Below are 13,294 nucleotides of genomic sequence, written 5' to 3' on the forward strand. Positions count from 1 at the left end.
TGCCCAGGGTGGACAGTATCAACGTCCTTTTCTGCAATTATCTTGAGCATTACCATTTTTACCTCAATTACAGTATGTTATTCTTAATTATTTATTTAAATATGGTAAGAAAGGTGTGAAGTGAAACAATGTTTTGAAAAATAATGTAATAAAGTAAGTATATTTTCAATCTTTTTACATATTTTATTGTTTAAACAAATATCAAAAACTTATCACTGTATTCTGCTCTCAGTTATCGGTCTCTTCTTCGGTCTCTTTCTCTGTGCATTCAGTTTCAGCTGTTGATGATTTTTCAATAAACAATTCAATTATAAGCGAACACAAGCTGAAGAAAATATACATGCACTGTATTCATACTGTCTAAGCTATGGCATCAGACGCTGAACACCTAACCTGACGGCCCGTTATACGTCATATCAGTGCTGCCAACTTTATTGAAAGCGCCAAATTCAAAAAAAAAAAATTAACTGCAGAAGACAAAGTCTATACTTCTTGTCACCACAATCTACACAATTCTTATAATATTTCAATAAATAATTAAGAACAATATACTTTAATTGAGGTAAAAATGATAATACTCAAGATAATTCCAGAAAAAGACGTTGAAACGTTCACCCTGGGCACCACGTACCTCGGAGACGGTTGCCGTATCGATATTCGTATTCAGTGACCCCAAAAACCCCAAAGCAACGAGTTTCGACAAATTCGATCACAATTTTCGCCAAAACTCTAGGAGAAGACGTTGATACTGTCCACCCTGGGCACCAGGTACCTCGGAGACGGTTGCCGTGGCGATATTCGTGTTCAGCGACCCCAAAAACCCCCGAGTAGCAAAACTGGACTCATTTCCATTATTATTTACCGAGTTGCAAATTTTTTATTTAGTGTCTCTTGGAAGTGCACTTGCAAAATGCATATTATTAATGCCATGATGGATCTTCAAAAAATTAATTAATCAATTTAGTTTACAAAGTTTGTAGGCGCTCTTACGAATCGAATGCAAAAAACCGCATTAAAATCCGTCTTACTGCGCAAAAAATCGACAGTTGGGCCGTTTTTAGTGCTTTATTTCCTCGACTATTATTGGAGTTGCCTTCTTCCCAATTGCAGGTAACACTAGGATATTACTAACCGGTAAAATGTCAAATTTTTTCACACTTTCTACAAGTCTAAATAATTTTTCGGATATACAAGAAATTTGACTTCCCATCTGAAATTAGGTCTTGTTCTATATCTTGAAAACATAATGCGCAACCCGATGTTGGACCTAGCTGTACCGCGTTGCACATTAGTTCAAATGCTGCCTGCTTGGATTTGCATTTGTTCTATTTATATTGTTGTTACCTAAGCTATTCCTATGAGCATCTATAATTACAGGTGGAGGATACTGAGTGTTTGGAAATACCATATTTGGATTATAATGCGGATAATTATTTGGTGGATTATTTTGCCAATTTGCTGTTAACGGTTGATGATAAGTTTGACGAGAAAAAGTTGAATGTCCAACTGGTAAATATTGATTATCATCACCGTGACTCTGAATACTTTGTACGTTTGGATTAGCCGCGTTGTTTTGGATTTTGTTCGCGTCACTCTTATAACTTTGATTACCCTGATTCAAATTTGAGTAAGTGTTTACTAGACTCGAACTACTAGTATACTTTTTCTATCTCTGTGATCATCCCTTTGTCTAGCTTCATAACCAGCATCTAATATTGATAAAGCTTGTACTATTTCCCTTTCTTTATTGAAATCAGCTAATGCAAGTGCATCTCTGACTCGCACAGGCATTTGTTGTACTATTGTAAAATTAAGTTTATACGTGTTTATTCGAAAGGCAAAATTAGATTGTTTCACTTGTTGGTAAAAGTAATTTTGTAAAGTACCGTCTTGTGAACTATATCGACAAGATCGCCAATGTTCTTCGGCTTTTATTTGCAATGGATTGGAAAAAAATTTTTTAAAAACTCATCTTCAAACTCTTTCAAATCCAAGAATCGTCCTCGACAAGATTCTATCCATATCTTGGCTCGACCTTTGAGCATACTTTCTACATTGAATAAATGACGTTCATTTGAGATATGTTTAAATTTTAAGTAATTTTTCACATCTTCTAGGAATTCTCTCGGATTAACTCCTTCTTCCTCTGAAAATTCTAAGGGTTTTAAATCAACTCTTAGTTGTTGCAAGTTCTCTACCAGCCTACTGATTAAACTACTTTCATTACTAGATTGTTGACTACTTCTACTTTGTTTAATTTTTTCTAATTCTATACGCTGCAATTCATTCTGCTTACGTAATTCTTGTATCTCTTCAGAAATCTTCGGATTCTGCTGTTGCTGAGCGTATAAGGCATTCACCATTTTTTGCAGATCTTTCATTGTATCGACCTTCTCACGCAACTGTTTTAGTTCTTCCTCCATTTTTTCTTGTTTGCTCGTCTGTTTCGTAGTTTGTTGTTGTTGTGAATTTGAACTATTCAGCGATGTTAACCTTTTGTCTCGAGATCTAGTTACAACAGGTGAATGCTTAAGAGACATATAACAAAATTAGGATTATACACAAATATACGTCTAATCGTCCTTACGTTAATCTTTTGCTTAATTCTGTTCGGGCGCCAATTTTGTAACGGTCTTTTTCGTTATCGCGGTTTGCTCCGACCAGGATTCAACTCCAACTGAGGAGCCTCACGCAATTAACAAAAATCATCCGCTATCAATATACTTTTTATTTTATTTTTTTCAGTTGAAACGGAATTTCGGATGTTCGGTGTGACCTAATGGCATGCATCTATAAACTAAAACCGAATAAAAGAAGCGTATACATATAAAAGAAAATGATAAATAAATTGTATAAATAAAATGGGCACGGCGGACATCCATGACAATTACAATTCCATAAACGGTATACTCGTAAAATTACAAATAAAAATAGAATAGGTCAGAATATAAAAACTAATCATAAGTGTTTCTTTTTTTGTGATTTGCTTCACATTCCAGTTTCCATTTTCCATGTTTCACTCGCTAATTCAGTGCACGGTCAATTGGACTCCCCTCGTCCGTCATATTTAGGTGGTTTTCCTTTATCGGGAATCCGTAAAAAGACGGGTCGCTGCTAATTTTCCTTCGTTATCGCAAAAGTTATCCGTATGCGTTTTATTTCATTCCGTCAACTTTATCAATTCGTTCGATATGATTTCTTTTTTAGAGCGCACTCTGATAACGATCGACCGCTCATCCGTCGTCTATAGCTTACACTTCTCGATTGATTGACCGTACATATATCATATAACCGCTTAGGTGAAGGCCCCCCCCCCCCCCCCTGCGGTCCTACCGATTACTGAGTCCGGTAGTCACTGCTTTGGCGGCTTATTCAACTGTTACATGTCTTTCTTCAAGGCGTTTTTTAGTCTTTTCACAGCTAGTACCTTTGCTTCTTCTAAAAATCTCTCCACATCTTTATACTTCAAATTGACTATGGATCCAGTTCGAATTCCCCTCTCGAAAGCTGATTCCAAATTCTCCCAGTGAACTCGATCGCTTCTTCTTACTTTCCGCGTACCTCCACCCGTTTTCTGAAGACGTTTGAATTTTTCCGCGAGCTCTTTCAAGAGTCCAATCTTTGTAATGATTCTCATCTTTCCTTCAATCGATGAAGCCTTTCGCAAAATTTTGTTGAGAAGCTGAATATTTTGACTTTCGAATTTCATCCATTCCTGAATCGTTGCTGTTGATGATGATTTGTCTAAGATTTTGTAAGCCGATTCCATAATATCGATCAATCTCAAACACTTCGTCGATTTTATCTCGAGCTTTCTCCTCACGTGTACTTAACAAGTTGATACTGAATGATCGTTTGCAGTCATCAGCGTCCTTTTTATAGGGCAGCTGTACGTGTGTTTGTGTGTGCGCGCGCTGTGTTTTGCATTCTTGGAGCGATAGTAACCAAACACCGCAGATCCTTGGCTCTGAATATATACTACCGCAGCTATCGGTCGACCTAGCACTCTGACCTTGACTAAACCAGTTCATAATTCATCGTAGAGTTCACAGTACAGTTACAAGCCAAAAAGATTGTCATGTGGTTGATATCAAACCGGCATCCGAGTGAGTGAAAGACAATTCTTAGAACCATTAATTTTGGAGTGTTGCGTCGTTGATAATGTGTGAAAGGACTGTGAGGTGGTTGATGTTACACATCAGCGATATCCGAGTGGATAAAAAACAATTCTCAGAACCATTAATTTTGCGATGTCGCTGTCAGCAATTTCCGAGTTGATAAAAAACAATTCTCAGAACCATTGATTTTAGAATGTCGCGTGTTTTGTAACGTGGAAAAGGAATGTGGGGTGCTTGAAGTTACACATCAGCAGTCCTACCATGGGAAAGGAATGCGGGACGGTAAAAAAGTTCTCGCCCCCGCTGCACCCTCTACCGTTGGCAGACGAGCACTAAATAAAGACTTTGACCTTCGGTGGGTGAGATTGTCGGTAAAACAACACGATTTTGACCTCCGACCGATAAGAATTGTTGGTAAAGCAGTGCGATTCTCACCGTCGACCGATACAACTGTCGGTAAGGTTGCACGTTTTTGACCTCAGGTTGGCACGGCAGAGCACGTTTTATCTTATGAGTGTGGGGGTAACCTTCAAGGGTTTGTGTCTGGGATGCGATAGGCGGCTTGGTCCGCAAAGAAAATGTTTGTACTCAGAACCCGCCTTGCTGTACTACTATCTTCAACCAATATCATCCTGGACTACAATTTACCATGGAAATAGAAGTGAATAACTCTATCAATTTTCTCGATTTATTGCTAATACACAACAACTCTAACGTCAAAATAGACTGGTTTCACAAAAAAACGTGGTCTCAAAGATATTTGAATTTCAATTCCCACCATCCGATGTCCTACAAGATAGATACTATTTTTAATCTGGTTGACCGGGCCATAAAATTATCGTATATCGAATTCCATGAGAAAAATTTGTCGCTAATATACAATATTTTAAGATGGAATGACTATCCACATGACCTTTCGTGCAAATAGATAAATAAGAGACGCATCCATATCAATAATTTTCTTGACAACAATGTTGATTCTGCTTCCGTAGATGACAACAACAGACCTGCCACCACATTTACCTCCATCCCATACACATCTGGTCTCTTCGAGTCTTTTAACAGGTTGTTTACAAATTATAATGTCAAGCTTGCGGGAAAAAATTCAAAGGATTTACAACTGGTCTTTGATTCTGGAAAGGATAAGATCCCTGTGGGCTAACGATCGAATGTTGTCTATAAAATATGTTGCAAAAACTGCAATCAAGTCTATATTGGACAAACTGGCCGCCATTTCGATACAAGGTTTAAAGAACACCAACGTAATGTACAGGAGAATGATGATCGACATACGGCACTACTAAAACATGTGATCAACAACGAACATTCTTTCAATTACGATAATGTAAATATCCTCTTTGAAGAACCTAATTATTATAAACGTTCATTATTAGAAATGTGTGATATTGTAGGGCATTCAAATTCTGTTAACGTTAGACAAGATGTCGAACACCTTAGCAATCTTTACAAACCGCTTATTACTGACCACATGTCACACATTGTCTAACCTTGACAATAAGTGGTACATAATTTGATGTTCCCACTCAGCTATTATTTTTACTTTTTGCTATACTTGCTTGCCTTCACTCTGGGTCACAGGTGATTCGCTCACGAGTCGTTTTTTACTAGTTGAGTTAAACGATTGAGTAAATTGTTTCTGATAGGGAAAACTGAGAGATAATGATACCGATATTAATGTGTCGGCATCGTTGTAACTATGTTAACTCTCGTAACCCCTTTTTTTAGTTTTTTAATTTTATGAATGGTGCTTTGTGAATATCTCATTGTTAATTTATATACTAAGAGTCAAATATTATACACTGTGACGTGGATTTTTTCCGCTCCTCGGTCACTCGGAGAAAATGACCGAAAACTTACTGCGTACACAATAATTTGGCGTCCACGACGTACCCTGGATCTTAAACAATATCGCAAAGTTTTGTTGGGCGCCTGGCGTGATTACCACGCCTCGAAATCATTAATACACTATTCCTCGGGCATATGCCCGATAGCTCACTACCGCGGAGAGGGGAGGGGTAATTTTTGGAGAGAGAGAGACACTCGAAACACACACGCTATTTAACAAAAGTAGAATAAAATCTTATATTTCACAATAGCGGTGATACAAAACAAAAAAAAAAATATAATCCAAAAATCGACCATCGCAAGTCTAAAACTAAACAGAAAATTACACGTAACCTACTCTATTTCTTACTCTAATGAGCTCACGGCTCCCTAACTAAAACGTCACTCAACGATCACAAAATCCTCAGACGCAATTCTCAATTTGCAAATTCGCCATTTGTTCTCCATGGCGATTATTGCTCGAAACGAAACTAAAACTAATTATTCGACGGTGCGCCGTCGGGCTACCGAACAGACGGCGTCCTCAATCTCACCCGAGATCTCACCCGACTCGGAGCTTTGACGCTACCGCGAGCTGCCCTAAATCTAAACGAATCCGCAAACGCTACTATATTTTGAACGCAACTAAAACTCAATGCTCAAACTTCTCGTCTCAACTGCTGCTCAACGCAACGGCAATTTCGACTATACATCACCTCAACTCGACTAAACACTATCTTAACTAAACGTAAACTTAACTAAGCGCAAGCACCACTACATTCAACTTCTACTAAACACAAGCTCAAGGTAACGCAACTCAATCTACATTATCCTTAATAACGGGTACGGAACTCAATGCAGGCGCAACTAAATGTAACTCAAACTATACGCAATCGCAACGCATCCGAAATCAAATCTTTTCAAAATCCTCCAAAACGTTACCCGCTAATCCGAGCACTCCAATTCGGCACTTCCCGACCTACTCGAGAGGTGACACTAAAAAAAAACGATAACGTGGCTCGACCCGGTACAGCAAAATTCGGCTATACTTGATTTCACTAACGAGAAAGACTCAACTAAAACCCGTGACTCTACTCAACTTTCTCAGGAACTCAAAATTTACTCTACTCTAACACGCGGACTCAGGCTACGGTCATCAAGCAAAAGAATCGGCAAAAGAATTTCGAGTACTTCTCTACAACGCAAATCCAAAACGGCTACCCGTGACTCGGCAAGCCTTTTCTCAATTATGCTCGAAATTCAATCGCGGGGATAGTAGCAGCGCTTACCTTCTACATCCTTGCAACCCCCTTTCCATTCCCCTCGCGATTTTTGGCCGACTCCATTGTTTCGCGAAACTCCCCCAAAACGTGACTACTAATCACGACCGCCAGAACTAGAGTGGTTTCAAAAACCTACTACCCGCCGCAACACGGATCTCGGTACGCCATCCCACACGTGACGTCATACCCACAAGAATACGCAATAATCGATCCGTCATCGATTTCGTCGATCGCGCAACGCAACGCGCACCTTCGATAGCATCGCTGCGCAGAACTTAAAGCTAGGTCGCAATCTCGTCCTCCGCGCAGCTCCATTACGTCTTGGCGGTGAGCGTGGTGCTCCCTCGTCGCTAGTCGGTCCGTCGCAAGTTCGCTGGTCAATTGTTGGCGGGGTGAAGGGGGCTAGGCTGCGGCGCGCCGGCCGCCAGCGGGAATCGCGTCCACCTTGGATTCCCGCGATGCGGGGATCTGCGTCGGCTCCCCCTCCTCAGTCCCGACATCCTTCCTTCGCAATTGTCGCTAGTCCGCCACTTCGCAATTTCCTCGAATTCGGTGTCGACTTCTTGCCTGATGCCGTTGTAGCTAGAAAAATAAAAAAAAACAAAAAAAAAACCTGAAATATCTTACGTTACTCGCTAAGGTGTCCCCTCTCGTAGTTTCGGATGCGTGACTCTAGTCCTGGCGCTCTTTTGCAAAAACTTCGCGACTCAATTTCGGAAATTCCTAAATTTTGGTTCCGCCCAGGATTCAAGGAGCCCCTTGTAACGGGCATCAAAAATGCCACGTTACAACACCTACATTGTTCAACGATTGGAGAAGATGCCAATGGCCTTTTGTCATCTTAGCTGAAGAACCATCTCTCTCCTGTTTGAATTTTATGATATTGACCAGTGTTTCAATCTCTTCTTATACAAGGTAAATTATCCCTTAAGTGTTCATATACATTTTTAATATTAACAGATATATTTAATGTTTTCTCCAATGTACAATAGATAATAATTCTCAATAGTATGGTATCCATTGATGTTATTCTCTTACCGATGGAATCTATGTTTTTGACAGTTAAATAAAAAAATTGATCGTTCTGAGGAGGGCCCCTACTCGGGCCGAAACGTTAAAGAAAATATTCGTGACATATTTAATGACCGCTCACCGACATTTACCACTACATTACCTTGTCTATACTGAGCAAGCTGTGTAAAACCGTCGTAGAACGTGATCTTGTCTTCAGCTATATTTTTTTTTAATTATCTATTTTCTGGCGCCCAACAATCATATCTTTCTCTTCAATGATCTCAATAACCACTTATTCAGGCCAGTACCTGCGCCGTAGGGTAACCGTATTTTCGCCCTCACAATTACTCTATCTGAAATAAATTGTCAACAATAGTTACAGCGCATATTTCGTAAGTTGCCTTACCCTCAATTGGTCGCCCTGTGTTGGGTCCACTCTCGATTATGGGCTCGTCTCTCAGAGCTACTAGCCAATTGTTCGACTAGCTCATCAAGCTAGTCAGGGAGCATCAGCTGGATGACTCACATGATGTGCTCGTGGGCAGGTGATCTTAAAATCGCCGCCGGGTCACACCCCTTTTGCGACCTTGAGTCCATCATCCTACAATGTGGAAGAGGCCTCGGCTGGGGTCGCGTTGCTGGCTCAGATGGGGTGTGCTTTCCACAATTCTCTAGATTGGTTCAAGTCTTCTTTTGCCTACTTTCAAGACCGTTCTCCTACGATAATTAAATTCAAATAAGAGAGCTCTCTCAGATAGCGATAATTAAGCTAAGAATTAAGGTCGACATCTGGAGGTCCTCATCTTTATGTTATTCCAAAATAAATGTACATTGATAAAATGCTAGACTAACTACACGACGCTAACACCTACAAAATTGTAAAACACGATTTGTCGAACACCGTGCAGAAGGAAATTAGCAAAATTACAACGGTTTGGGTTAACAACGATTATACCACAAAACGAAATAGATATTCCATTTCCAACAATGATAGTGTGGCACCTAGAGCCTATGGACTTCCTAAAATCGACAAAGAAAACATCCCTGTACGTGTTATTGTTTCGTTTATTAATAGTTCGACCTATCAATTTGCTAGTATTTTAAATAATTGGATTTCTAAAAACATTACTTCTCCACGCTCAAGAATCAAAAACAGTTTTGGATTTGTTGATGTCATCAAAAATTTTAGGTTACCGATTAACTACGTACTAATTTCATTTAGATGTCGTTTCCTCATTTATCAATACCTCTCATGATCTGGTTATAAGAGCTATCAACAAACATTGGCCTGAGTTACAACCTTATATTCCCATTCCAAAAAGAGAGTTGATCAAAGCTCTGAATATTTGTTTTAAAGCCCCTATTTTTAAGTTCATTAAAACTATTTTTGCCCAATGCTTTGGTCTCCCGATGGGATCACCTTTGTCACCTATTTTGGCTGATCTAGTAATTTATAATTTAGAGTAAACTTGTATTGAAAAGTTAGATTTTGAACCACCTTTCTATTACCGTTATGTCGATAACATTCTTGCTACATCTCCCACCGATAAGGTTAATAACATCCGCGAGCTTTTCAACACATATCACCAAAGATTACAATTTACAATTGAAGTGGAATTTGAACATGAGATTAGCTTCTTAGATGTCTTAGTTATCAATGATAACTTAAATCTAAAAACGGACTGGTATCATAAAAAAACTTGGTCGCAAGATTTCTTAAACTATAATTCACATCAACCTTAGTCCTACAAAATTAGTACAATCAACAACCTAGTCGAACGTGCTATCAAGCTGTCTAACCATGAATTCCATGAAAAAAATTTAACTCTTATATTTCAAGTGTTAAGTTTGAATGATTATCCTTCTCACGTATTAACAAAATATATAAAACCCAAGCGTGAATTACTTGCAACAATTGATTCCAACACTAGCCATTCTGTATCAAATATTGTTAAGGGCGTTGCCTAGCTAGAAAGCGCGGGCTACTCCGCTTCCCGCGTTTACCGTGGCGAGAGAGAGAGAGAGAGAGAGTTAAGAAACAAGTGAGACGGAGCAACCGAGCTGTAGCCGAAGTGGGGCGGGTGACGCGGGCTAGCCTCTTCCACCCGTCACGAGCATTCGGTTTCAAATGCTTTTAAACAGCCCAGTGTATCGCGCTCGGCACGACGCAGCACCTGATGAATAATAGAGAAAAAAAAGTAGACTCCTGTGAAAGTCCACTTGAAGAATTTACTAGAAATACAGAATTTAATAAGGAACCCGAAAATATTTTTTTTATAATTCGAAAACTTGTTATTAATGAGGTAAAAATCGTCAAACATTTAAATTGTTTATAAAAATTGGGATTTTCAATAATGTTCAACATTGCATTTTTTTTTATGAAAGCTTATTCATTCACCTTCCGAATGCACTGTAAATGATGTCTTTACGTCGAATAGAACCGGATATATGCGTGCTCCTTTTGGATCAAAATTGAATGATTGTCTTGTAACTTTCGAAAACAAACATGATTCGGACGAACACCAAAATGCGTATTGATTCTTTGTATCTTTATTTCATGTGAGTAAAAGTATGAATAGATTGAAAAAATACGAGGTCATTTTTTGATTGACATGACGTAGAATTTTTTATAAGTATGTTGATATAGATATACATTCTTAATATTTCAACGAAAATTATATTCACCGGCGTCCGTATTTCTACGCAATGCGATCACGTGACTGATAATAGTCTAATAGCCGATATTCATAGTTAGGTTCGATTTGCAGGACTGTCTTGAGTCAGCTCAAGGCATAGCTTGATTGGCTGAGAGCTGTTCCTAATAGAGTCTCGAAAATAATACGTAACTATTTACGACTACCGGCCAGACGTCGCCACAGGTCATTTTAAATTGAAAATGGAACGAATAACTGTGAGCAAATTCATGATATAACAACGAAAATATCATCAATCTCCCAGGTCTCATCACGTGGAGGTCGCTATCAAACAGAGACCCGTCTAACCCGTCCCTACCTCCCACCCATGATCGGGTTTGCACTAAACAACTACAAAATGATAAAAAATAATATAAAATGGTAAAAGTAAAATTAAACTCGTTTAAACTTAATAAACATAATCACGAAATCTGTATGAGAAGGATCTCATAGAAATTAAATTGAAACAGTATAAGTGAAACATGACAGTAATCTTGGTAGAGAAAATTGATATAACAAGGCATCGAGCATTGTATACATTATATGGCTAAATAAATTCTATAGAAAGCGCAAACTATGGAAAGTAGTACGTCACGAGTGCAGGTCACAGATAGTGATGACAAAATAGGCTATACAATATTCACATAATATATAGGTATACACGCAGTTTGGTCAGACTGCAGAAAGTATTCCTGGAATGAATTATCAGATACATAATTATAACGATATGACTAGCAAATTTTTAGCACAGTAATACATATAACTAACTAAACATAAATCACAGAAATATTGCACGTAAGCTATATACAAAGCTATTATATTCATGTACATATATTTTGTGACGTGGATTTTCCCGCCCCTCGGTCACTCGGAGAAGATGACCGAGAACTTACCGCGTGCACAATAAATCGGCGTCCGCGAGGTATCCTGGACTTAAAACAATATCGCGAAATTTGTTGGGCGCCTGGCGTGGTCAACACGCCTCGAAGTCGATAATGCGATATACCGCGACCATATACTCGGCAGCTCAGTACCACGGAGAGGGCAGGGGTAATTTTTGGGTAGAGAGAGATACGACACACGTACGCCAACACGTTATTTTACAAAGCAATAATAAAATACCAATAATATATTTCCAGCCAGCGATAGTACAAAAATAAAAATGATAATCCGACAAAAGTCGTTCTTCGCGATTACAATTACAAATACAGAGAAAAAAAACCCGTAAGTCGCCAGGCGCGATTCAAAATTAAAGACTCAAGTTTAAAAAAAAAAAAAAGAACAAACCAAAAATAAATTTCAATAGATCTAGCAGACCTCTACGGTCTACGTGCGCTAGTTGCTGTCTTAATAATAACCGCTAATTTACAAAAACCAAAAACAAAATAGGACCCGACACGCTGCCCGCGATCGTCTTCTACGGAATGGCGCTTATCGCCAACTTGATAATAAACTCCTCGACGGAAACGGCACCGAATCCCCGGCCGACACTGTCCGCGATCGGTAATACATCAATCAAAAGAAAACAAAGAAATAAAATTGCTTACGCCTACGGGCGCTAATCGCCACCTTATCACTAACCACTAAGGCAAAAGTCCAAACGGAAAAGAGGCTCGTCGCGTCACCCGCGACTATCCTCTACAAAAGAAAATTCTTATTAACGCGCACCCGAGCTCAACTTTCTCCGCGACGTCGGGACGCGGTTCGCGAATTCGAACGCTCCCCTTTCGACGACTCGCGACCTACACGAGAAATTACACGTTATCGTAGTTGATTCGACGTGACCCAGTGTAACGGAATTTGGTTACACTCAAATTACAGTAGTCTTGCCGCGACTCAAACCCGGGGCTCTACTCGACCTTCTCGGTCACTCGACAGTGGCTCTACGTCAGTACGCGCAACTCAGGCTACGGTCACCAAGCAGATTTATCGGCTAAAGGATTTCGAGTACTTTCGTTAACGCAAATCCTCGATGGCTATCCGTTCCTCGGCAAGCCTTTATTTAATATTTCTCGAAATTCTCTCGCAAGAATATTAGCAGCGCTTACCGCTCCACATCCAGAATGCGAAGCTGCCTACTCCCTCGTGACGGTGGACCCCCATTATGATCCGCAACCTCAACGTTATTAACAACACTCAACGAACTTGATTCAGCGCGACAAACAAGTTACTACCGTTTCCGCTCGTCGCCAGAACTAGAGTGATTTCAGATGGCCGTCACGCTAATCCTTAGTGACGTCATCACCCTAAGAATGCGCAACAAGCGATCTGTCATCGATTTTGGAGATTGCGCAACTCGGCGCGCACCTGTCGTCGCAGAACTTAAGGCCAGATCGCGATG

The 13,294-nt window shown here is 39.6% G+C and overlaps 1 protein-coding gene across 1 annotated transcript; it reads right to left on the reverse strand.

The window, feature by feature from the left end:
• Positions 1-1,288: 1,288 nt before the first annotated feature.
• On the reverse strand, positions 1,289-8,860 carry LOC124178217 (nuclear transcription factor Y subunit beta-like). Its single transcript, XM_046561455.1, has 3 exons — positions 8,787-8,860; positions 2,109-2,508; positions 1,289-1,612 (listed from the first exon to the last, which is right to left on the reverse strand). The coding sequence occupies exons 1-3, from the start codon at positions 8,858-8,860 to the stop codon at positions 1,289-1,291; spliced, it is 798 nt and encodes a 265-aa protein (XP_046417411.1).
• Positions 8,861-13,294: the final 4,434 nt, after the last annotated feature.

Source organism: Neodiprion fabricii, chromosome 3, assembly GCF_021155785.1.
Source record: "Neodiprion fabricii isolate iyNeoFabr1 chromosome 3, iyNeoFabr1.1, whole genome shotgun sequence".
Taxonomy (NCBI): domain Eukaryota; kingdom Metazoa; phylum Arthropoda; class Insecta; order Hymenoptera; family Diprionidae; genus Neodiprion; species Neodiprion fabricii.

Excerpts from the sequence above, each read along its gene's own strand:
- LOC124178217 (XM_046561455.1), bottom strand. The coding sequence starts at position 8,860 with ATGATGGACTCAAGGTCGCAAAAGGGGTGTGACCCGGCGGCGATTTTA. Across the intron at positions 2,509-8,786 it reads CCTGCCCACGAGCACATCAT|ATCTCGAGACAAAAGGTTAA; the intron begins GTGAGTCATCCA and ends TGTTGTAACTAG. Across the intron at positions 1,613-2,108 it reads CGAGAGAATTCCTAGAAGAT|GGTAATCAAAGTTATAAGAG; the intron begins GTGAAAAATTAC and ends AATTTGAATCAG.